Source organism: Lissotriton vulgaris, chromosome 7, assembly GCF_964263255.1.
Source record: "Lissotriton vulgaris chromosome 7, aLisVul1.2, whole genome shotgun sequence".
In the NCBI taxonomy this organism is placed as follows: domain Eukaryota; kingdom Metazoa; phylum Chordata; class Amphibia; order Caudata; family Salamandridae; genus Lissotriton; species Lissotriton vulgaris.
In genome coordinates this window covers 1,530,581,559-1,530,607,679 of record NC_141695.1, presented here as the reverse complement: position 1 = coordinate 1,530,607,679, position 26,121 = coordinate 1,530,581,559, and the positions used below count along the sequence as shown (strand labels likewise).

Here is a 26,121-nt window from a genome sequence, read left to right as displayed (position 1 = left end):
CTTAGCGTAACAGCAGGGGCCCTTCAAATTAGCTGGTTGATCCAACCCATTGGAGGAAGGAGAGATGTTCTTTGCAGTTCAGATATGCTGCAGGCCTTTCCCCAATTAATGGCTCATGCAACATTCAGTAGGCCTCTCTAGGCCTTTCTACCCCGCAGGGCTGCAGGCAGCAGAGCAGGCCGGATCGGGCATGACTTGTGGCAGCAGGAGCTCAGCAGATCAGTCTGGCCCCACAGGGGGGGCCGCACACCGCACCACCGATCCATAGGCCGAGTGGCTGACTGCCCTCTTCAGCCAGCAATCCAGGGTACAGCTCAACGGACCTGGTTACTCTGGTTCCATAAGGAGGGCAGCCTCTCCTCCACTTGTCTGGGGGGCCCTTAAAATTAGCTGGCGGCCTGGCCCGCGGGTGGAAGGAGAGATGTTCTGCATGGTCCAGATGCGCTGCAGGCCTTTCATCAATTGCTGATTTGTGCAGCATGCAGTGGGTCTCTCTAGTCTTCTCCAGCCCGTCATGCCGCAGGCAGCAGTGGAAGCCGGATCAGGCGTGACTTGTGGCAGCGGGCACTCAGCAGATCAGTCCGGTTCCACTGGAGGGGGCACCGCACCATCAATCCACGGGCCGAGTGGCTGACGGCTCTTCTCACACGCCCAGCCAGAAATCCAGGGTACAGCTTCCCTGACCTGGTTACTCCGGACCCTTGCGGAAGGCTGACGAGGGTCTAGCTTGTCTTCCAGGACCTTGAGGGATCCATGGTACAAAACAGGTGACCCGCGTAGATCATCATCTGGCCGATGCCATTTTGTCTCTGCACTGCACAGATCTACCACAGCACTTGCTATCGTGATGTTGGGAGTATCCTGCTACCACCGCTGGGTTCCAGACGGGCGGCCCTGTCTCTCTCAGTCTGACTGCTATGTGTCCTGCTTTCAGAGAGTTGGTGAGCCACAAGCAGATGGCGGAGGGGTCCGGAGTACTCTCAGAGTGCAACCTCCATCTTGACGCTTGTGGTCACGCCCCCCCAAACCAGAATTCTACAGCAGATCTGAACACCAATAAATATTGACTATCCCCATGGAGAGAAGTCGAGAAAAATGCTTAAACATATTTATTACCATAAAACCACTGGGCTTCTGTGGGAATCTGAAACAATATTACTACAGGAGTCAGTACCATGAAACAACAAGGAATTACTATATCATTAATTTTGCGCAAGTCCTTTACTATTCTTTGTGTTATCAATAGCAGGTGCAATACCCTCCACCGTTTGAAGAAGTAAGCTTGTATTGCAGAGTATGGGGAACCACTGCATTCGGTTTTACACTGATCTGCCCAGGTCTTCACTTTGATCAAAACTAACTCATTTAATGAAAAACCCCAGGCCTTCTTGATCAGATTGTTAAATCTTGAGGTGTCTTCCTCTTAAAACTGGGAACATTTTAACTCTTGACTCTTGTGATTTTGGGCCCGATTCAGATCTTGGTGGACGGGTTACTCTGTCACAACAGTGAGGAATATCCCATCAGCTGAAATATAAATCTCATGGTATCCTATAGGATTTATATTTCGGCAGATGGGATATCCATCACTGTTGTGACGGAGTAACCCGTCTGCCAAGATCTAAATCAGGTCTTTTATTTTGAACTCAGAGACTTAGGGGGTCATTATGATGGCGGTGAAACCACCACTAGCAGCCTGCGGGTGGCAGTTTCACCGCCATCATAAGGCACTTCTCCGCCCACCAAATTACCATGGCGGGCGGTGTGCTGGCGGACGCAAAGTCCGCCAGCCACGGATCTCCCACAGGCAATCGTTACAGTTGCCTTGCAGACCCACCATTCATCAATAATATGGTGGTGGTGCCTAGCAGGCACCGCCCGCCATATCATGATGCTGCCTCCCCACCAGCCGGTGCATGCATCCACAGGCTGGCAGGGATTGCATTTGGGGGCCTGTAGTGGGCCCCCATTGTGTTGGGGGAGGTGGGTGTGCATTGGGTGGGCTTTTCCTGCACCAGGTGGCAGGCACTGTGTGGAGCATGCCACGTAGTGCAGGGAAATGCAAACAGTGCATTTTGGACAATGCCGCGGGTGCTACAGTCAGCAGTATCCTCCAAAAAGTCAGAGATACATGATGCGACCGCCACAGTGGCGGTTGCATCATGATCTGATGTGAGGGACCGCGCATGACTGGCGGACGGTTCCAAGCCCCGGCACAATGGCGGACGGACAAAGGTCGGTCCCCCATCATTATCGTCCCCCAAGTGCTTTGTCTAAATATTGACACAATCCTGTGTATAGTAAATTTCTCATTTGAGTTTGTAATGCAAATCCCAGTCTAACACATTACCTAGACTTGACTCACTGATCATTATTCATGATTTAACCAATAATTACTGAGAAATTTAGCTGGCAACTGTTTAGTCACTTGTGTATTTGAAATACCTACAACTTAGACTTCTTTTCCTGAGAGGGATAAGTTAGGATCCTCCACACATCCAACAATTGAGTGAGTAGCACCAGTATCAGTCAAAAATGAGGTGCCGAGACATAATATTGAGTGGGAAATGTCGACTTACACAAATAGCAGGTTGAAAATATTGTGATTAAGTATGGGCGGAAAATCCGTTACGCTCGCGGATTTTGCGGATTTTCGGGAAATTCGCAATCCGCGAGATTTGCGAATTTCCCGCAAAATCCGCAAATTCGCACGCAGCGGATTTTTTTTGCGGCGCGCGGCGTTGGTGATACAATTTTTGCGGCGCGCGGCGTTTATCATCGTTTGCCGAGTTGTTTTTCTCGATATTTTGCGAGTGCTGCGCCATTTTGGATCTTGCCGTGTGATCCCGCGGGAATTTGGCGAGCGCGATTACGTCATCGCGGCTTGCCAACTTGCACAGCGAGAGTTTGTAAACGCGAGTACGGCGAGATTACGTCTCGCGGTACTTCGCAATTGCGAGATTTGAGATGCGGCGAGCAGCAACAATCTCGCACAAGCGAAAATATAAAATTTGCAATTCTGCACAAGAAATCCACCAGCAAGCAGCATAAACCTTCTTGAAATGATGATTTTTATCTGAATAACTCCTTAGGTTAACATTTGCCTGCACTTTTTTAGCGAGGAGTCCATTTTGGGGAGGGGGGGAGGGGGGTGGGAGGAAGGAAGTGCCCCACAGTCTTCAACTTCCTGTTCCTGTCCAGCAGGCTCCTCCCAGTGCTTTGTCCATCTCCTGGTCACTTTTCATTTGGATCTGGAGCTGGAAGGATTACTTTTTGTGGATGCTGCTGGATATTTGGATTTGAGGCCTTTTTGACTTTCTTTGGATCACTGTTGGATTAGAAATTTTACAAGTAAGTTTGTTTGGGGCATTACAGTTGCTGCAACTAAAATTTTGGAATTTTCGATTTTTGGGCTGTTTTGGGGCCTTTTGCCCAGGGGTACTCAGTGGTGGGTGGACTGAGTCTTTCTGTGGGTTATCTTGAACTTAAACATCATGGAGGGCATGGATGGATTGGGATTGTGCTGATTTTTCAGTGATTTTCGTTTTTTGGGGCTGTACTTGTGGCCTTTTCACCAGGGGTATTTGAGTCTAGCATGGGCCTAGTCTTTCTGTGGGCTGTCTTGAACTTAAACATCATGGAGGGCATAGATGGAATGGGATTGTGCTGATTTTGCAGTGTTTTTCGATTTTTGGGGGTGTTCATGGGAAGGGACAGGCCATGTGGCTGGGGGCCATTTTGAGTGCTGCTACAGGCCCTGGCCATGTGCTGGGAGGCAAGTGGCCATTTTGAATGCAGGCTTTGTTGTTAGGCCTGCAACCATTTTGCCTACTTTTCAACCTTTATGCCCAGGGGTAGTGAGTCTTGCATGGGCCTAGTCTTTCTGTGGGTTGTCCTGAATTCAAACATCATGGAGGGCATGGATGGATTGGGATTGTGCTGATTTTTCAGTGATTTTCGTTTTTTGGGGCTGTACTTGTGGCCTTTTCACCAGGGGTATTTGAGTCTAGCATGGGCCTAGTCTTTCTGTGGGCTGTCTTGAACTTAAACATCATGGGGGGCATGGATGGAATGGGATTGTGCTGATTTTGCAGTGTTTTTCGATTTTTGGGGGTGTTCATGGGGAGGGACAGGCCATGTGGCTGGGGGCCATTTTGAGTGCTGCTACAGGCCCTGGCCATGTGCTGGGAGGCAAGTGGCCATTTTGAATGCAGGCTTTGTTGTTAGGCCTGCAACCATTTTGCCTACTTTTCAACCTTTATGCCCAGGGGTAGTGAGTCTTGCATGGGCCTAGTCTTTCTGTGGGTTGTCTTGAATGTAAACATCATGGAGGGCATGGATGGATTGGGATTGTGCTGATTTTTCAGTGATTTTCGTTTTTTGGGGCTGTACTTGTGGCCTTTTCACCAGGGGTATTTGAGTCTAGCATGGGCCTAGTCTTTCTGTGGGCTGTCTTGAACTTAAACATCATGGAGGGCATGGATGGAATGGGATTGTGCTGATTTTGCAGTGTTTTTCGATTTTTGGGGGTGTTCATGGGGAGGGACAGGCCATGTGGCTGGGGGCCATTTTGAGTGCTGCTACAGGCCCTGGCCATGTGCTGGGAGGCAAGTGGCCATTTTGAATGCAGGCTTTGTTGTTAGGCCTGCAACCATTTTGCCTACTTTTCAACCTTTATGCCCAGGGGTAGTGAGTCTTGCATGGGCCTAGTCTTTCTGTGGGTTGTCTTGAATTTAAACATCATGGAGGGCATGGATGGATTGGGATTGTGCTGATTTTTCAGTGATTTTCGGTTTTTTGGGGCTGTACTTGTGGCCTTTTCACCAGGGGTATTTGAGTCTAGCATGGGCCTAGTCTTTCTGTGGGCTGTCTTGAACTTAAACATCATGGAGGGCATGGATGGAATGGGATTGTGCTGATTTTGCAGTGTTTTTCGATTTTTTTGGGGTGTATAACTGAACTGATGTTCCCCTGTCTTCCATTGTTTTTAGGTGCACAAGACTCAAGAGAACCACCAGTGCCAGGAAGAAGTCCTGCAGCGGTGTGTGTGTGTGCAGCATAACGTCACGCGACGTCACGTCTGGCCTCAGACAACTCTACAATTCGTGCAACTGCGGCCTGCTGTCTGACCTGCTTTGAAGAAGATGGCCCCAAAAAAAGTTGTCCGTAGCTCCTCTAGCAAGAAAGTTGCTAGTAAGGAGCAGAAGAAGCAAGTTACCAAGGAGGCTGGTGTGCCAACCGCCACGTTTTTTGGGAACAAAAAAAAAAGTACGCCTGCAGCAGCAGGATCTGCTGGGGACCAAGCTGGGAGCAGCACCCCCGCTCCATTGGGTTCAGTGCCTCCACCACCACGCCAACTTAAGTCAAAGCCCTTGAGTGCTTCAGAGGCAGTCAGTGTACTTCTCCAATCACCATCGACCAGTGATGTTGGCTCATCGCAAGAAAGTAGCAGCAATGTCCCTGAATCAACACAGGTTGTTGTAACTCATCTGACAAGTGTTGAACAACCACAGCCGCAACAACAACATGTGGAAGTAGTACAAGCCCAAGTATATGTGGAAGGAGAGGCAGCACAAGGAGATGCGCAAGTAGAGGTGCATGGAGGGTCACAACAAGTTCCCACAATAGTTGTCCCTCCCGAAGTAGGGGCACATCAGGAAATCGACAATCAAGCCGAGGTATCATTGGAAGCCACTTCTCCTGATGATTATTCATTGTCTTCCATATCCCTAGCATGGAAAAGATCAAGGTTGGTGTCTACATCTTCTTCAAGCCCACCGCCTTCTGATGATCTGGATGACGAATGGGTACCACCACGGCAGCCTGAGAGTGAGGCACACCATGATCTGACAAAGATACCTAAGCGTAAAAGGAAGGTCGTCGACAAACTCATACCTATGGAGTGTGATGAGGCTCAACAAGAAGTGACGCATACTGCTGCTGATGAAGCCCTTCACGACGTCGATCCAGTCATCATAAAGGTCACTGCAGGCCCAGCGGGCATGCAGCAAAGAGACATTTTGACCCTATCCCGAGAAGCTGCTGAGCGTGATGATGATGTCGACGAGGAGGCAATGGAAATGGAAACACAACAATCATTACATTTGGAGTTAACTAGTACACCAACACCTACCGCTACCATATTTCTTCCTCGCAAGAAGGGACCCACCTCAACCTCAATTCGTGGTGGTGAAAGTGCTAAACGTACTGAAGTTCGGCAATCCACATCCTCCACTTCATCTGGCATTAGCAGCAGGACCACCACCACCAGTATCGCCGCCTCCTCCGGCCTCCAAAGACATTTCAAGTCTCCAGTTTGGGACTTCTTTAGTGTTTGCCCAAAAATGGAAAACGTAGCCATTTGTAGCATTTGTAAGCTTCGAGTTAGTCGTGGTAAGTTTGGTACCAACTATGGTACCGGAGGCCAGAGAGGTCATCTTAGGAGAGCGCACCCTGTCCAATGGTTTCCGCACCGACAGGCGGTCAAGGAAGCCGGAATTGCACGTAATGAAAACGTTGATTTTTCATCTGATGATGACGAGGAGGAAGAAGACGATTCAAACACTTCACTTACACCCAGTACCCCTGTCAGCAGCACACCCCATGTGAGGCACACTAAGAGTGTGGGAGAGAGTGAGACATCAATGCGGAAAAGTTCATCAGCGAGCGTAACTGGGTCGAAGATATCATCATCCCGTAAATCCTTGGTCCAGGGCAACATTAAAAAGATGTTGTTTACAGAAGCGCAATATGAACGCAACCACCCACTGACGCGTCTGTATAACACTAAGCTGGCTAAAATGCTAGCTCTGGACCTTCTCCCTTTTTCTTTTGTAGAAGGGGTTGGTTTTCTAGAATTAGTGGCAGAGCTCTGCCCTAAATGGAAGGTTCCTAGCCGGTTCTATTTTGCCCGAGTTGCGGTTCCAGCACTACATGAAGATGTTCTGAAGGTGATTGGGGCAGCTTTGCAGAAGAGCGTTGTTCACACTATACATCTGACAACAGACATGTGGACCAGTGGCGCAGGCGCTGATTACATGTGCTTCACTGCACACTGGGTCTCTTTTTCAGGGGCTAAAGCAAAGCTAAACACAGGTGTTGACACGGACATTGTTTTTAAAGCTGCTCGGAAACATGCAACACTAGCCATGTTTGGTTTGGAGAAACGTCACACAGCAGAAAACATTTTGGATGTCTTTAACACAAAGGATCTTTAACTGGCTGTCCCCACTAAAACGCCAGGTTGGTTATGTTTCCACGGACAATGGCGCCAATATAGTTAAGGCCATGAGGAAGGGTGACTATTTCAGAGTGCCGTGTTTGGCGCACTGTATAAACCTGGTTGTCCAAAAATTCTTGGGTAATAAAGGCAGTGCAGCGTACAGAGTATTGGACACCTGCCGAAAAATGTGCAACCATTTTAGCCATTCTTTTAAGGCCCGGAAGCAGCTGAGGAGCCTGCTATATCAACGTCAAATGCCAGTGAAAGCACTCATCCAGGAGGTGGTAACACGTTGGAACTCAACCTTCTACATGCTTGAGCGTCTGTATGAGCAGTATACGGTACTCGATCAATATTTCTTGACAGAGGGTACAGAGGACCTGAGGATGGGTGCGGCGCAATGGAACATAGTTCAAAGCCTGACATGCATGCTTCGTCCTTTTGAGTTCTTCACGCGTGCAGTCAGCAAGGAGGACTGTAATTTGGGAAAAGCTATCCCATTGTTGTACATGCTGGAGGACCAACTGAAGGAGGTGTGTTCTGTGTTTGAAAAAGATGTAAAAAACCAAGACTCTTTTGTTCTGGCTGAGAAATTATTAGAGCTCCTACAAGGTGATGAACGTCTTAAAGCGATCCACTCAGAACAGCATTATATTTGTGCTACTATTCTGGATCCACATTACAAAAAGGCGCTGGCAGGCCAAGCATTCTTTCCTTTTGATGATGAACATGTTCCAAAGTACAAACATTGGCTAGCCTTGTCAGCCAAGAGGTTTGAAAGAGAACGGCAGAAAATAGAAGGAAATGGCAGTACATCAGCAGGCCATCCCCAGTCAAAACAATCCACTTCTGCACCTGTGGCTGTGGCACAAGTGACCTCTCAGCCGTTAAAGACACCGGCAACCGGATCATCTGCACCAGACACAACAGAAACATTGTAGGCTGAAGAGGATTGGCTAGCTCTGCGTGGGTTTGGTTCTCAAAAGGTCAGAGGCACAGCAAGAGCTAAGCAAAGTGGAGGAACCTTGGATGAGGACCTTGAGTCGATGGTGAAGGACTATCTGAATGACTCAGAGGTCTATGTTAATTCTGACCCATTGGCGTATTGGCATGGGAAAAAAGAATTGTGGCCACAGCTCACCAACCTGGCTTTAAACTACTTGTCTTGCCCACTCGCAAGCGTGTCTTCTGAACGTGTTTTCAGTGCTGCTGGTGGCATTGTAACTCCCAAACGGAGCCGCCTCTCGCCCAAAAATGTGGAGAGGTTAACAATGATCAAGATGAATCAGCACCTCATACCACCAGATTTCAGAGTACGAGAAAGCGCGCCGGATGAAGACGAGGTGGCCAGCAACATAGATGAGGGAATTTCTACTCTGTCAGGTGACACTGAGCTCACCCTGCCTGAATTCGCAGAGTATGATGACGAAGCCTTATTCTCATTCCTGGACCGTGATACCGAGCCCTGAAAATGAGACAGCGAATCAATAACTTTCTTTTTCGTCCTTATTCACTTTTATTCCTGTGTGTCTGTCTTTCTTTGTTGTGCACAGTTAATATATTTCAAACTTTAATCAGATAATCACAAAAACAAGCCCATCAGCAGAACTGTCTTCACTGGTTTGCTAATTGATTTGAAGTTGCCGCAGTCTGCATTCCTCAGGTTCACAAGTTCAGAAGAACATGCTCCTCTATCCTCCTCCTCCAGACTCCTATTTCCATCAAACCAGAGGGCTGGTTTACGCCCAATGAAGAAAGACTCAGCACTTGTGGGGGTGTTGTTCTACCTCTTTGCAGGTGAGTTGACGGCTCTGGGACCATTGTTGGTAAGCTCTAATACCGGATAAAAGTGTTTTGGACCAAATCCGAGGCGCAAATTTTTTAGTGTTTTTGCTGACTTGCTTGCCTTTGAGGAGCTCTTAGGGGGGGTTCCATCTGTTTGTGGGTGAGTTTCGGAGTCTGGGAGCACTGCTGGGACACTCTAATCTTGATTGCATTTGCTTTTCAGGAAATCCGTGGTGGCAACCCCGACTTATGGCCTAGCTACGCAGCTCGTTTGGACCGAAGGCCGAGAAATATTGCAAGTATGAGATTTTGCTTTTGGCCTGTTTGGGGGTGTTATGCTTCTTGGCGGGTGGGTTGGCGGGTCTTGGGGCATTCCTGGGAAGGTCTAATACCGGGTAGAAGTGGTTGGGACAAAATCCAGGCCGAATTTTTTTTTGCTATTTCTGACATTTTGCTCAATGTAGCGTTTTCGGGGGCCTGTTTGTGAGGCTTCCTGGTGTTTGTGGGTGAGTTTCGGGGTCTGGGAGCACTGCTGGGACACTCTAATCTTGATTGCATTTGCTTTTCAGGAAATCCGTGGTGGCAACCCCGACTTATGGCCTAGCTACGCAGCGCGTTTGGACCGAAGGCCGAGAAATATTGCAAGTATGAGATTTTGCTTTTGGCCTGTTTGGGGGTGTTATGCTTCTTGGCGGGTGGGTTGGCGGGTCTTGGGGCATTCCTGGGAAGGTCTAATACCGGGTAGAAGTGGTTGGGACAAAATCCAGGCCGAATTTTTTTTTGCTATTTCTGACATTTTGCTCAATGTAGCGTTTTCGGGGGCCTGTTTGGGGGGCTTCCTGGTGTTTGTGGGTGGGTTTTGGAGTCTGGGCGCACTGCTGGCTATATATACTTTACTTTGCAAGAGATTTGAAGCAAATCCATGGTGGCAGAGGGGAGTTAGGGCCTAGCTGCAGAGCGCGCGCGGAGTGATTTGGGAAATTTGGAAAAAAATGACAAAGTCCCCATTTTTGTACTTTTGCTCTTTGGCTGTTTGGGGGTCTTCTACTCGTTTTCTCCTGGGTTGACGGCTCTGGGGCCATTGCTGGGAAGCTCTAATACCGGATAAAAGTGGTTGGGACAAAATCCAGGCCAAATTTTTTTTTGCTATTTCTGACATTTTGCTCAATGTAGTGTTTTCGGGGGCCTGTTTGGGGGGCTTCCTGGTGTTTGTGGGTGGGTTTTGGGGTCTGGGCGCACTGCTGGCTATATATACTTTACTTTGCAAGAGATTTGAAGCAAATCCATGGTGGCAGAGGGGAGTTAGGGCCTAGCTGCAGAGCGCGCGCGGAGTGATTTGGGAAATTTGGAAAAAAATGACTAAGTCCCCATTTTTGTACTTTTGCTCTTTGGCTGTTTGGGGGTCTTCTACTTGTTTTCTCCTGGGTTGACGGCTCTGGGGCCATTGCTGGGAAGCTCTAATACCGGATAAAAGTGGTTGGGACAAAATACAGGCCAAATTTTTTTTGGCTATTTCTGACATTTTGCTCAATGTAGCGTTTTCGGGGGCCTGTTTGTGGGGCTTCCTGGTGTTTGTGGGTGAGTTTCGGGGTCTGGGAGCACTGCTGGGACACTCTAATCTTGATTGCATTTGCTTTTCAGGAAATCCGTGGTGGCAACCCCGACTTATGCCCTAGCTACGCAGCGCGTTTGGACCAAAGGCCGAGAAATATTGCAAGTATGAGATTTTGCTTTTGGCCTGTTTGGGGGTGTTATGCTTCTTGGCGGGTGGGTTGGCGGGTCTTGGGGAATTCCTGGGAAGGTCTAATACCAGGTAGAAGTGGTTGGGACAAAATCCTCGCGGAAAAGCCTTTTGGCACTTTTTGTAACTTAGGGTTCGTTAGGGTTAGCCCTAGCAGCAGGATTGCATGTGTTTCGGGGTGTTCTAGATTTTTGCAACTGAGTTCTGGGGTCTTAGAGCACTCGTGAGAATGTGCAATTTTGGTTGCAAGTCATTTGAAGAAAATCCATGGTGGGAAAGGGGGGATTTGGCATAGTTAAAGAAAGCCTTTGCCACTATTCTTAACTTAGGGTTCGTTAGGGTTAGCAGTATTTCTATTGCATGTGTTTGGGTGGGGGGGTTTTCGAGTCTTGGAGCGATGCTGGCTATGGATACTTTAGCTTGGTTGCTTGCAAGTGGTTTGAATGCAATCCACGGTGGGTAAGGGGGTACTTGGGCCTACTTTTACTTTCAAAGTACGTTTTGTCACCAGTTTTCTGCTAGGCCTAGTTTTTTGAGATTTGATTGAGGGTCTTCTACATTTTTGCGACTGGCTTTAGTAAGGGTCTGGGTGGGAGCACTGCTGGGAAGATCTAATTTTGTTCTAAAACACAGTTTACAGGACACCTAGCTTGAGGGGAAAGATCCGCTACATTAATTTGCCCATACTTATTTAGCCTTCAAAAGGTGACTCTGACAGAGTACGCAATTTCAAAAATATAGCACTGTCTACTAGGAAAATCAAAGTGTGACTTTTTGCACTCCACAGCCTACATACCTTATATTTATTTATCAGTGGTGTTGTAATATTATATCACTTCCTGTTTTTCATTGAATAATTACAGGCCGGGTTTCAGTCTGTGCAATGGGAAAAAAAGGATGGAGTCAGGCTTCACATTAGCGAGCCACAATTCAGCATCAGGCAGACAGTGGACAGGGTGTCTTCTGGTCACCAACATCGATGGACAAAGCGTCAGCTGCAATGGAGGAGTGCCGCTAATAAGAGGATTTTTTTTCTGCAGGCAACTTACTTACCAAATTCAACAGGACAACTACAACAACATACAGATACAGTATCCTATGTCTTTTTCTCTGACTGTGACTGCATTTCTTGGATCTCTCTCTGCTTCTAAATTGATCCCTTAACACATCACTTAGTCCACTCCACTATCACATCTGCACCACACATAGTCATTTGTAAGTGCTCCTACGTAATTCGCAAGTCGCAGCACGCCCCAGCCCGTAGAGGACTGGGATGGCCCCAATGATGAAGCATGTCACCAAGGGGCAACCCTGGTGAGTGAGGGGACACCTAGAAAAAGAGCAATTTCTCCTTTTCTATCTACTATACCTTCCAGACCAACCCCATTGAGTGTTGTGAATGGATTTATAGTGACCAGCAAGGCTCTCAGGTATCTGGCAACAGAGACCTTATGTTGAATATAGTTATCAATAATTCCACACACGCCCTGTACTGTCGCATTCTTTCTTCCACAGTTGTCGAAAGTACTACTTACTTTTCACTGACATGCATCCAGTAGTGCATGCACTTTCAAAGATTGATGGATAGGTTTGTACCCAAAGATTTGTTTATGTTCACAATTGTTTGTCCATGCTGTGCTATTTTTTCTTGTCTCCCAAAACCTTTCCCAAAAACCCCCGTACCCATCCATTTTTCAAACCCTAACCCTCTTCCCCCGGGCTGTGTGGTTTTCATTGATGTGTGACTAAATTACAGCAATAAATCCACACACTTGCTGGGGAGGATAAGGTGATAGCAACAGGCTGGTGAAGAAATCCGAGGATATATTCTTACTCTGATTGACAAAGACCCATGGCTAATGTCAAAGAACTTCAACCGAATTAGTTATACTTTAACATTTGTTAGGCTACAATGTGGCACTGTTCTAGTGTACTTCTGTCACCTGCTATATTCTCTATTGTACCGTTGTATTGCTCAGGAGGACAAACCAGATTTCATTTTCTTTTTTTTCATAGGCATGCAACTGCCACTGTGTCACACCACTAGTACCACCGCTATGAGGAAATTTTATCCGCCCAGGATTGCCAACCTTATTCGCTGTTTCCCGTGGAGCCAGCCCTGGGCCTAGCCCTACTTGCAAACAGAAATTACAGGTAAGATAGGCGTTTGGTTGGAGGTAGTATAATGGAGTATTAGGAGAGACGAGAGATTGGATTGACGGTAGTACTACTAAAGTCCTAGGACTATTCAGGAAAACAAACTTACTGTTAAACCCCCACCCACCAGACTCAAAAGCAGTAGAAAACAGGTATGTCAGATAAAGTTTCAAAAAGTATATTTTTATAGCCCTAACAAAAGAATCTCCCGCAAGACCCTCCCTTACCCCAACGATTGTCCTTCAAAAGTCCCCAAAAAACCCAACTCCCAATTCCCACCCCCCAAAAGTCTCTAAAAAAGGGGCAAGGGACACTATGGCAGGGTGCTGTTGGATTTAGCAGCCAGGGCATCATGCTCCTTGCGGAGGGTGGCAAGTTCGAAGCGGAGGCCCTCCACCAAGTTCTTATAGTTATGGACCTCCTGCTCCAGGTAGGACAGTTTGAGGGATAAGCGGCGCCGGTGTGCCTTGCAAATCCTGTGAGGGGCAGCTGCTTTCTTTCCTGTTCGGCGGTGGCGTTTGGCTTTGGTAGCCCGGCTCCGTACCGCTGGAGCACTGCGCTGGCTGGCAGCCCGCACGGAGGAGGATGCAGCTGTCCCAGTGGACGTTGTTGTTGTACCAGACTGCGTATCCTCCTCCTCCAGGGCCACCAGCCGCCGATATTCAGCGACAGTGGCATCCAGCCTCCGTTGCCGGGCCATTCGAGCCAGCTCCTTCCTCCTTGATGGTGTCTTGGATTTGGAAGGAGCAACTACATAATGAAAGAAAGACATAGTCTGTAACCAATGCTCCTTAAGATTAACACAAAATGATTGAGCAGAAAGTTGTCACAGTACAAGTAGCAAATTGAAAGCACAGTACATAACTATTGAGGACAGTATCTATGTAACCTCCGACTTCTTCATCCTTGCTCTAACATTAGTGGGAGTTTAAGGAACAAATTCTACGAGCACTATGGACTTACATTACAGTCGACTGACAGTACACCACTCTTATTCTTCTTCTTCTCTCTTGTTTAGGAAAATTGGTACGTTATCTTATGCAAGCCGGCATAATGCCAGCGCAGTGAACTTGCACCCGAGAAAAACAGGCGCACACCATGGTGAGTGAGACAGACTTGCGTTACTGTACCGGTCCAGTACATGCAGGTGGTGAAGCTCTTACTTTTCTATTACGGGTGGCACTGAGAATACTCTGTTAAAAGGGCTACTGCTTAATTACTTTAGCTTTCACCCTACAGTGCAAATGAGTATTAGAAAAGGAAAATGAAGAAGCTAAATTATCTGATTATCTATCACTTCACATGGGATGTATTTGATGACATATGGGATGACTTTAGGTGCTTTGCTTATTATTGAGTGAACAGTGATACCCCCACACATGAATGACGTACTACTACTAAACTAAAGTTATTAAGAGAGGTAGGGAGTGTCCACCGTAATAACCGGATATAGGCTGTGCTTGCAGTTGCAATACAAACTACTGCTACTATTCATGGTAGTATTTGGACAACGTTACAACTTCTTTTCCTTGCCTTTCCTACACTGGAACGGACGTGCGGGTGCGGTGTTACATGCTCTTCAAAGTAACACTTAGTTCATCCAGTGACCGTCTACTCTCTCTAGATACACATATGCTATCTAAGAGTCAGAAAGTACCATGAATGATCCAGGCATCCATCCATTCAAAGTATATGCACACATACAGTTTCTGTCTCACCCACCTAGGCTGTTCTCCTTCCACCCATCCTTGCTTCATCATTCACCCAGCCATGCACCATACCATATTCTTTCCTTCCCAGCCACCTCGGGGACCAAGCAAACACATATCGTTCTTCTTTGCCAGTCATCATTACATTTCTCGTCCTTCCACACTTACTTACACCCTTCTTTCGCTTTTCGTTCATCCCATCCATCAAGTTCACCTCAGATCTGATTGCGATTCTTCTCGCCAAAAACTTCACAGCTAAGTCGAAGTACATTTAGAGGAGGCTACTACCTGGTTTATTTATAATACACCCGTGCAGAAAGCACACACTGCAGTCTTCAATCTCAATGACTAAGGAATGTATAGCTTACCTCTGCCCGCCACCACCGTGTGAACCCTCACAGGCATGTCCTTGTCCGGCACTTGCACCGCCTCCTCCCCAGAGTTGTCGTCCTCGTCCAATGCCACCTCCGCGCTGGCCCCGTCTCCAGATGTTCCACCTACAAAGTACATTGAATAATGTTAGAATACACCACTCACTACTATATAATATTTGGTCTAGGAGGAAGAAAGAAATGTGAAAAAAACATTATACAATTTAATAATTTATGACTGTGTACTCTAAAGTAAAAATGTCCCTTTTTCCAGGGAAGGCTGTTGTCTTGCTGAACTTTTTGGCACAACTGATGAATGTTTGCTTTTTACTTTTTAACACGCACCACTTTTTCTCCTAACAGACAGAAGCTTGACTTCTAAGAACATGAGCAGGATCAAGTTCAAACCAGGTGAGAGCTCGGCTCGACCACAAGAAATGTGTCCAATTAATCGTCAGCACTAAGCACTTTTCCATTTTCAGTTACACGCTCACTTTCATGACAAACTTGATTTTAATAAATGTGTTCACTTTTAATAAAGCTTTTAAACTTAAATAAACTCTGTGGTTTTTGGTCGTCCAGACTAGAGTGGATGAGCTAAAGGTTTTGGAATTTTTGCAAGCATGAGTCCGTGCCTCTGCCATCGGTGACTTTGGGAGCTAAATGACTCTGCCACACTATCTTGTCAGTAAGGAGATTGGGGGTTCAACTACAAAGTCTGTTATCACTGAGGTATGTGGAAAGTCTAACAGCACCTATTATAATTGATAAGCTAAGCAATGCATTATTTAGTGTCCATTGTTCTGTTTGTGCAGATTTGTCCCTGCAACAGTAGTAGAATGGATTGTCCTCCTATCCAAACCAAAAGTAAAGTAGTATCTTATTCTTTCTTGGTGGTCATTCACCTTTTTATTGTTAGCAATGGTCAAAGCATAAACATTTAGAATACTTGAAAAGACATTATGGACAATCCCAGAGGACTGCACTCAGTGCATAGAGCTATTGCTGACTAGAATGGGAGTCCAATGGAAATGCCAAAGTTGCAATCTTACTTAGCTACACAGACAGACTAATAAGAATAATCTAGTAATACCACAAGGAGTCATAGTCGAGGCAGGATAAGAATTTAGATCCTGTCTACAAGAAGATCAAAGACGATTTAGAAAAAATCGAATGAGGAACGCTAGGAAAAAATAAGTACTCTATATTAAAATTAAAACTTACTGGGGCCAGCAAAGGAGCCCTCGCCTGCCCGGTCCTGGCCTGCATCGTCAACAGCACCCTCCTCCTCCTCCTCCTCCTCCTGTGTCCTCCTCTTGCCCCTGGGGGAAGCTGATGTACAGCATGAAAGAAAGAAAAACAGAAAACATGGATGATATTTCTCAACCAAATCAAACATTTCAAAAGAACTAACAAAATATTTTTGCAAAACAGCAAATAGGGAACAACTCCACGGGATATATTATTGACCAATCTCATGTGGTTGACTACGTTATTACTTTAGTATTGCTTGATTTGCGGACCGTCGAATTGGAAACTACCCTATGTAACTCACTAAACAAAGTACTAAAAAGGTTTGCCTAGGATTGGCAGGCAGCAGTCCGCAGCACGCAAAGTGACAGCCAAAGTCCATCGTGATTGAAGATCAGCGACAACACTAACGTTTCCTACTACATTAACCAGTCATTAAAATACTCAAACTATTAATCCACCACCACTATTTCTTCCTATCGCCATGTGTACAAAGGAAGGACTGGACTGGAGTCTGTAGGGGCTGATTTAGAAGCCCCTTGCGGCTCTTTTGCTCCATTGTTGCGTGACTTTTGTGACGCAGCGACAGCACAAAAGAGGCGCAATGGTGCGGCTTATATTAACAACGTGACGCATATGGGAGATGCATCACGTTGTAAAGCCCTGCGCCAATAGGGGGCGTTCCGGCGCAAGGGAGGGCGTTCCTGCGCAGGAACGCTTCCTAAAAGTGGCTGAGGGAAATCTACAAGATTTCAATCAGTCACTTTGAGGACAATGATGCGTGACTCAAACCCTGCGCCTGCTTGAAGCAGACGTACGACTTGACGCAGCATTGGGGAGATAGGGCACCCCAGAGCATTGATGGAGCTGCACCATTGTTGCGACGCAACTCCAGCAATGCGCCGCCTTTACGGCACAGATGCGTAACGCTTTGGTGACGTTTTGGGCCCATGGTGCGCCGCATTGTAAATACGGCGCACCATGGGTGATGGTGGCATGACGCACAATTACTGGCGCATCCCTGCTACTTTGCAGGGATGCGCCGGTAATTAAAAATCAGAACCTTAGTGTGTAGCATTACGCAGTTCTTTAAACTACACTCATACATAATTTCACAGGCCAATGAAATGAACACAAAATCTAAAACAAATAAGCATAGTAGCAACACTACTGAGAAGAAGGAGAGCAGTGTACCTGAAATGCACAGAAGATTTTGAAATATAATTTACCTACAATGTAATGAGCAGCATTATTGCTCTTGGTAAAAAACAAAAATTTGCAATATAATAACACAGCAGGAGAAAACATAGTAGTAAAGAAATAGCTACTACTACTCACCAAGCCCGGGGATCTCAAGGCCAAGGAGGTCGAGCAGATCTCGCTCACGGGTCAGGACATCCGTCCAGCAGTGGGTGGCCTGGTTGTAGGTGCGCCAGACCCGAGAGTGGTGGTAAATGGCCTGGCACACCTTCTCCCACCGCTTCCGGCGCTCCCGGGCCCCGTACCCGGCACTGATCTTGCCGCCTCCCATGATGGTCCTGGGGAGGCAGCGCTGAACATAAAAAATGAGTTGGCCCACCTCCTCCGGGGTAAAGATCTCCCTGGGTACGACCTCCTCCCCCCTCAACCGCCCGCACGGGAGCCGGACACGGGGTGCGGGACCCTTCCCCTTCTCGGGATGCTTCCCGGCTCCCTTCACCATGGTCTGGGCGGAAAGGAATAAAGAAAATAGAATAGGGAAGAGAAGAAAAGAAAAGAGTTTAAAAAAGTAGTTTAAAATTAACCAAAAGTAGCAGTAAACACAAAAATATAGGGCTAGAAAAATAGAGGGATAGATAATAAGTAAAATAGATCAAAAAAAACTTCAAACAAGCAAAGGATGGCAGAGATTGACAGAGGATACAAAGACCATGCCCAGAACCATAGCAATGAATGAGAAACAAGATGGCCACGCCCGTTCACGACCGCGTGGGTACGTTCGCGCGAGATTTTCCTTGCGAACACGCGCGAAACTGTACTGGCAAGCCGCAGACTTTGCGAGATTACACTTCGTGCCCGGAAACGGAAATACGTCAGGCAAACAAGATGGCCGCGCCCTTGAACGACCACGAGGGTAACTTCGCCCCTTGCGCTACGAGCGGCTCGCAAAAACGCACAAAACCTTGCCAACTAACACGCCGCAAAAAACAAATTGCATATTCGCACGAATTTGCGGCTTCCGAATCCGATCTCACGCGTGTTCGAGCCCCGCGAATCCCGCGAAATTGCAGAAAAACAAGTTTTTTTAAAACTGAAAGCACTCGGCAGGGGCAAGAGTTCAAACTCATCATTAGTAACAATTCCCTGTAGTGCTTCCTGGCTGGGGCCCCTCCAGAATTCAGTTGCTAGTTGCAACAATTGTATGACCCTGCTCTGACCCTCTCAGCAGGCTCATAGAATAGCTACAGGTAGGCCACAAAGGTCCTGGGAAAAAAAATGCACTGCAACAGAAAGCAAAATGACAAATAAGGAAGCAGGTGCCAGACTGGAATTTTAAAACAGTGACACATTAATAAACTAACCCCAAACTAATTCATGTCAGTTGAAGCAGGGCTGGTGTGCTTGCTTTTCCCCACCATAATCTACAGTGATGATGAACCAGAGGGTGGCATTGATGAACCAGAGGGTGGCATTGATGTAACAGAGGGTTGCAGTGGTGAAACAGAGGGTGCTGGGAACCTGTGATGAGGAACCAGACGTAGAAACAACATAATCGCGACCGTTGCGTGCCGAAATGTAAGTTCGCAATTGCGAACTGGTACGAAACCCTCGCGAACTAGCAGAAATCCTTGCGAACACAAAAAAAAAAAATCCGCAAATTCGCTAGAATTCGCGGATTTTGCGGATTGCGAGTTCGCAAATCCGCAAAATTCGCGAACGCGAGATTCGCAAAATTCGCCCATACTTAATTGTGATCCGAAAATATCAACAGCAAGAATATTGTGATCAAGAATATCGAATTTAAGGAGGGAAATATCGTTTTTAAAAATATAGAAGTCATGTATATTGTTTTCAAAAAGATAGATGCTTTAATATCAAATTTTTAGTTAGTGTTAAGTATTGTAGTTTACATTTTAAATGTATGTGATGTATGTTTTTTGTATAAGTATTATGTTTTTTAATACATTTGTTAAATTTTTAGTAGTTATGAATTTTATTTTAATGACATTTTGTCTTTTTTAGTTCCGTAGCAGGTTGTAGGTTTATAGGAAATAGGGTGGGAAGTAATTTAATTATAATAAATTAATGATTTTTTTTGTTTATTTATTTTAGATTTTATAGCGTTAATTGCGGAAACTAATTTATTTGTAATTAATTATTAATTGCTTGTTAATTAATATCAATTAGGTGATCATTAATTAAGGCCATTGTATTTTTTTTAGGTGCCAGTTGTGGGGCTTATAGAGTTAAAGGGTGGGAATACATTATTTTTGATTATTTAATAATTAGTTGTTAAATCATATTAACTAATTAAACTATCTAATGATTTGGGGAGACCTTAGTTTTACAGTAACCCTGATTCCTTACATTCAATACCTAGAAAAGACCTTAAAGCCATGTGTCTGAAGCACTTTGAGACCCTAAGAATGGGGACAGAGTTTACCAAAAAAACTGTGATCCAACATCAACTTACCCTGGTCTGTAGCTCCATTCAACCCTATTTAGTATGGTGTCAAGGGGGTTACGATAGATACATCTTGACTAGATTTAGGTTCGATTGTTTTCATCACCTGGTCTCCTTTCCAACAGTTAATGACTGGTCCAGACAGCTTTGTTATTGTCCATGCGATAATTTATCCACCCAAACGACTATGCACATGATTCTTTTCTGTAAATTCTATGTAAATGAAAGGGCCGGATGGATTATTACATTTTTTTAAAAGGGTTCATGGCGGCAATGCCGCCCGGCTTTTTTATTTCTTCAATTATTGAACAACGAGTACTGTGTAGGAATCTTGTCTGTCTTTTTAAAAAGCATACTGAGAAAGAGAAAACATTTAAATTGATTGTTAATTGTTGAGTTTAATGTATTTTTAAATGTATATATTCAATGAATTGACATTTTGTATTCCTGCTGTTATGATTTTATGAATTTTTAAAATCGAATAAAGCATTTTCTGATTTGGATTCTGAAATAATTAATAGTTCATTAATTAAGGTAATTGTGTGATTTATTTTAGGTGTGGCTTGTGGGATTTATGGGGGAAAGGGTGGGAAGGATTTTATTTTTAAATAATTAATAATTTGTTCTTAATTAATATTCATTAATTGATAGCTAATTGATTACGGAAATTGTGTAATTAATTTAGGTGCAGGTTGTGGAGTTTATAGGGGTAAAGGGTGGGAAGTAATTTATGTTTAATTTATTAATAATTAGTTGTTAATTTATAAGAACTAATTAATTGATAGTTAATTATGATAATTGTTTGATTTTATTTTAAGTGTGGGTTGTGGGGTTTATGGGGTAAAGGGTAGGAAGTATTTTGTTTAGTTAATTACAAATTAGTTAATTAATATTAATTAATTATTTGAAAATTAAATATGGAATTTGTGTAATTAATTTTAGGTGTGGGTTGTGGTTTTTATGGGGGTAAAGGGCGGGAAGTAATTTGTGTTTAATCAATTAAAAATGAGTTGATCATTAATAGTAATCATTAATTTATATTTAATTGGTGTATTCGTTTATTTTTATTTTTTGTGTGTGGGTTTTAATGGTATAGGGGTACAGAGTGGGAAGTAAATTAATTTTAATTACTTATAATTAGTTTTTAAATATGATTAGTTTTTTAATTTGAAACAAGTTTTAATTCTGTAATGATTTTTTCTTTACAGTTTAATGTTAGCTGTGGATTGTGGGGGTTAAAGGGGTAAATTGTGGGAAGTTAAATAATTTTTATGAATTTTAATTTGATTTCAATTAATATTTTTGTAATTGGAAATTATTTAGATGTGGGTTGTGAATTGTGTGGTGTTATAGGGTCGGAAATAAAAAAGTAAATATATGTAATAAATAATGTTTTTGTTTCAAAATCATTGTTGATCAAACATTTATTTTTGGGGAATTTTTAAAATTTGTTTTAATATAATATTTGTGGGTATTTAATATATGTATTTGACATTGTTTTTTCTAAATGTAATATTAAATATATTTGTATTTTAATTGTTACCATATTTATATATTTTTTAATTTATTTTGTAAATATTTGTATTGTTAACATATTCTTTATTTTTTATTTTGAACTAACTGGTGTAAGAATATTAATTGTTACTCCTCTGCAATCCAACAGTTTCCCTACTGTTACAATCACTGGAGTGGGAACAATAATGTCTACCCCTCGGCTAGGCAACACTTTCCCTACTGTTGCACTCACTGGAGTGGGAATAGTACGTTTTTACCCCACCGCTATCAAACATTGTACCTACTGTTGCAGTCAAAAGCGTGACTAGTCCTTTTTACTGCTCCGCTATCCAACACTTCATCTAATGTTGCAGTCGCTGGAGTTGGAAAAGTAGTCGTTTTTATCCATCCGCTATCCAACACATTCCCTACTGTTGCACTCACTGGAGTGGAAATAGAAAGTTTTACTCCTCCGCTATCCAACACTTTCCCTACTGTTGCACTCACTAGAGTGGGAATTGTAATTTCTACCACTCTGCTATCCAACACTTTCCCTACTGTTGCACTTACTGGAGTGGGAAAATTAAGTTTCACGTTTTACGTTCATGTTTAATGTATTAATTTGTAAAATAATGTTTTTAATTAGATTTTTATGATATTGGTATATATATATATATTTTTTCTTTTTTCTTTTTGCTGTTGTAAATTTTTATATAAGTTTAAAATTATAAAATAAATTAAAATTAATAGTTTAATTGTTTTAAAGTAAATATATGTAAATTATTATGTATGAGTGTTTAACTTTTTTAAATTACGTTTATTTATTATACTTTTTTAAATGTATAATAAATCTACTTTATTTCTTATATTAATTGTATTATTTAAAATATTTAATATGTATTATTGTATTATATATATATATATATATATATATATATATATATATATATACATATATATAATTCGATATTTTGTACAACTACACTTTTTACAGCGATATTTTTTATCTCTATATATTTGTACTCACCTGTTTAAGTATAGGGAATTGATATTTTTGCAATCTATATTTTTGCATCGATATTTTTTACTTCTTTATTTTTAACATTGATATTTTGTCAGTGTATCCAAAAATGATACTTGATAGCAATTAATTTCTCCTTCCACAAAAGGACCATTCTGGTCAAACACTAGGATGGCACCAAGCATGCAATCCTCCTCCCACCTAAGGCACCATCATTGTGCCTAACTTGGTCCGGTAGTGTACCTGCAAATTGTGAGAAATTATCATTAATACCTGCAGGTTTTTGCTGAAATCCGAAACTATTTTGGAAACCGTGCATATTATTCTGCATAGGCTGTTGCATTAATGGAATAAAAGTCATTCATATTGAACTGCCTTGGGTTCTGCATGTTCCACACGGCGAACGACCTTTACAACGCGGTTGTTATACGGCGATACATTTACATTGCGGTCATTATAACGCAAGTAGTTACAACGAATTGTGCTGGATGGGGCTATACTCTAAGGAATAGTATTATTTGCTATTCCAACATCTTCCCTACTGTTGTTGGGGTTGGAATAGTAAATCATACAATTCCTAAATCCAGCGTCCTACAGCGCAAGTCGTTGTAACGACTTGCGTTGTAATAACTGCGATGTAACGTATCGCGATGTAAATCATTGCTCTGTAACGTCACATATTCGTCCCACACACAAGCCGCTAGGGTTGGGGCAGTTGATTGTGCAAGCCCATTCTGTGACATCTGATTTATATTCTGCAGCATTTGGGGAACCAGCTGCGATTCATTTTGAAATGTATTCTGATTAAATTTACAATCCTTTTTACAGTGACCAAATTCCCCAGAAATCTGGCAAGTGTCTTTTCTCATCTGTGCAAAATTAATATTTTCACTAGTCATGCTGTTTGTAAAACGTCTAGTTCTGCCACAAAGCCCACCATTGGTCCCCATTGCTGTGTGCATTAACACCCTCCACACCTAAACCGGTGCCAAAATTAAACTAGATCAAGTACCAATACCAAGACCAGGTCCATGCAAATTAAAACTACCTTGACCACCCTTAAAAAAATAGTTTAAGCCAATATCTATTTCTCATTTGTTGTATTCTTCTTTGCATAACAACAATCACTACAACACTTCACGTAGGTGAGGATCTCACCTAAAGATGTGGCTTTCCAACACACTAGACTTTTGGTCATTGGACAAATTATTTGATTGCATCTGCTCAACAGATTCAAAGACTTTCCTGTTAGTTAGAAGCGCATGATCGATCCACTATAGGTATGGCTGCCACTCGGGCAGACTCTGAGGGTGATTTGGAGAATAGCAACCTGGCCCATCCCTACTATTCTTATTAAACATTACTACAAACTTTCACATGATTGACAATCTGAAGCTGATTTTGGTATGAACGCGCTCTCTCCTATGAAGTCTTTTTTGATGGCAGCAGTTTTACAATCATCCTAGTACATAGCTTGAGTATTCCTCATGTCATAATGAGTAGAACAAGGAAGGAGACCAAGAGGTTATGTTTGAATTACTCACAGTGATTCCATTACACTGAGCCCATTCTTCCGTGTTCGGACCATGGTTCACACACCCTTCCTACTTCCCTCCCTCCCAGAGTATGATTTTCCAGCCAGACTGGGTTTGGAGGAGTGTTTTTAATAGCTTTACATTGCAGAATGTGCTGGGGAAAGGTGTGTTGATGATATCCCCTCGTTATGGGAGTGGAGTTAGACGATTGTATGCTTTTGTAGGGATTGCGGCTTGTCAAAAGTCTGTTTGTTTGAGGCATTCAAGTCTCGTGCCGTAATGATCAGAACAAGGAAGAATCTACTCAGACGAGTAAAACTACCAGTGATTACGTGAAGCATCATGAAGTTGTCATATGCTGAAGAATGCCGGCCATGACTTTGTGGGTTGGGGGCGAGGGCGGGGTGTCGATAACATGGCAAAATGTTGCCCTAAAGCATCAGCAGAGCAATCCTAAAGGCTTTGATGAAGCTGGATCGGCCAATAATTTCCAAAAGTCTCTGCCCCAGAGCTGAATCATGTGGAAAAGAAAGAAAGGTATATTGGATAGAAGCGCTGAGCAGCCCAGTTTCTCAGGAAACAACATTGATTGGCAAATTCATAGATCAAATCAATATTTTTCTAAGGTGGGAAATTCTCAAAACATCCTGCAAAGCACATATCATTAGTGAAGGCAGGTTCTCTAATGCCGGTGGAGTCCTGCCTCATTAGGAGTCAGGGGAGCCTTGTCCTTGCTTGCTTCATTTTGAATGTCTAATGTCCATCGTACGTACCCCTGCTACACCACTATTTGTTTTATTTTACGGAGTTTTATATAGCGCAAACTTGCCACTAAGCTATCGGGTATCAGAGCGGTTTACACAGCACCAGTTGAGTTACAAGAGGACACATTCATTTTTTTTGTGCTAGGCACAGGGAGACTACGTGATTTGCCCAGAATCACAGGATGTTCACCGTCATTGCCGAGGCTCGAACCCGGTACCCCAGATTCAAAGTTGACCGGCCTAGCCGTTAGGCCAACTTCTCTCCTCTCCATCAGACACACTAGCTTTCATACAGTTTGTTTTTGACAGCAGACTATTTCACACACATCCCCTTGACTGCTTTTCACTGTTGATTTTTGTTTTCTTTTAGAACCACTTGTCAGACACCTTGTGCACAAGTAAAGGTATTTTCCTAAGATTAGAAAACAATGGCGGGCTGCGTGGCCACTGAGAGCCAGGGCAGGGTTAGATTGGTGCTCCAGTTTACAAACTCAGACACCATCTCCCAGACCTTTGCCCCAAAATGCTCTGCCATTAAAAATACTTTTAACCGTGCTTCTAAAAAGGCTACCACTCCCTTGCAAGCGATAAATGAACTATTCTGCATCGATAATTCTGGTGATCATTGGTGATGTAAATGTACCTCTTATGGCGAATATGCGATTACGAATTTAAGTTGTGGAAAAGCCCTCAGTGAAAGGATAACCTTAGTTTCAAGGTGTGTGCAGCAGCACATAAAGTACTCTGCGCTACCTAGCTTTACTAGCACTCGATGCTGCTAATACATATCTGATGTTTTGTTTGCCGAGGAAGCCAAGGACTTTGTAAGTGGCGAGCCATTTTATTCTTGAAAGAAAGCCAGATTTATTGATATCTTTTTGCCTGACTTTTAAAGCAGAACAGGAAACAACTCCACTAGGCAGTCCAGATAGCTCTTGAGCAGACGGCAGGCATCAGCAGCGCAAGCTTTTCTCACAAAGAGAATGGTACCGCACCGGAAATAGCAATGTGCAGTATAATTCATAAAGAAAAGGCTCCGCCCAAGCAGCAGTGCACAGCTCACTCAAAGAAAATAGGCAGCGGAGAATCTGTAGCAAAACACCTGCTATGAACCAAGTATGGGAAGGTAGAAAGAGACAAAGAGGAAGATGAGGCATTTCTCTTACAGTTCGAGGATCTCAAGACCGTGAAACTCGAGTGGGACATCTCCCCAGGGGGCCTGGAAGAGAAGAGAATACAATTATTAGACCCAACCAGGAACAGGCTACAGCCGGTGTGAATGCGACTCTTGCTTCATCAGTGATAAAAGTTGAAGGGAGTTGCACTGTCAATACATTCAAACATCACACATGTGAGGATCTAGAAGTTGCATGTTAATAAAATCAATCATTTCTTTTAGGCATCTAT

General features: G+C 43.9%; 1 protein-coding gene across 3 annotated transcripts in view; it reads right to left on the bottom strand.

Moving 5' to 3' along the window:
* Nucleotides 1–26,121, bottom strand: part of LAT (linker for activation of T cells) — a 428,981-nt gene that overhangs the window by 139,251 nt on the left and 263,609 nt on the right. For all 3 annotated transcript variants that reach the window (XM_086932412.1, XM_086932414.1, XM_086932413.1), the window contains exon 4: nt 25,881–25,933. In XM_086932412.1, the coding sequence (XP_086788538.1) occupies nt 25,881–25,933 (53 nt within the window). The remainder of the gene's footprint in view (nt 1–25,880; nt 25,934–26,121) is intronic.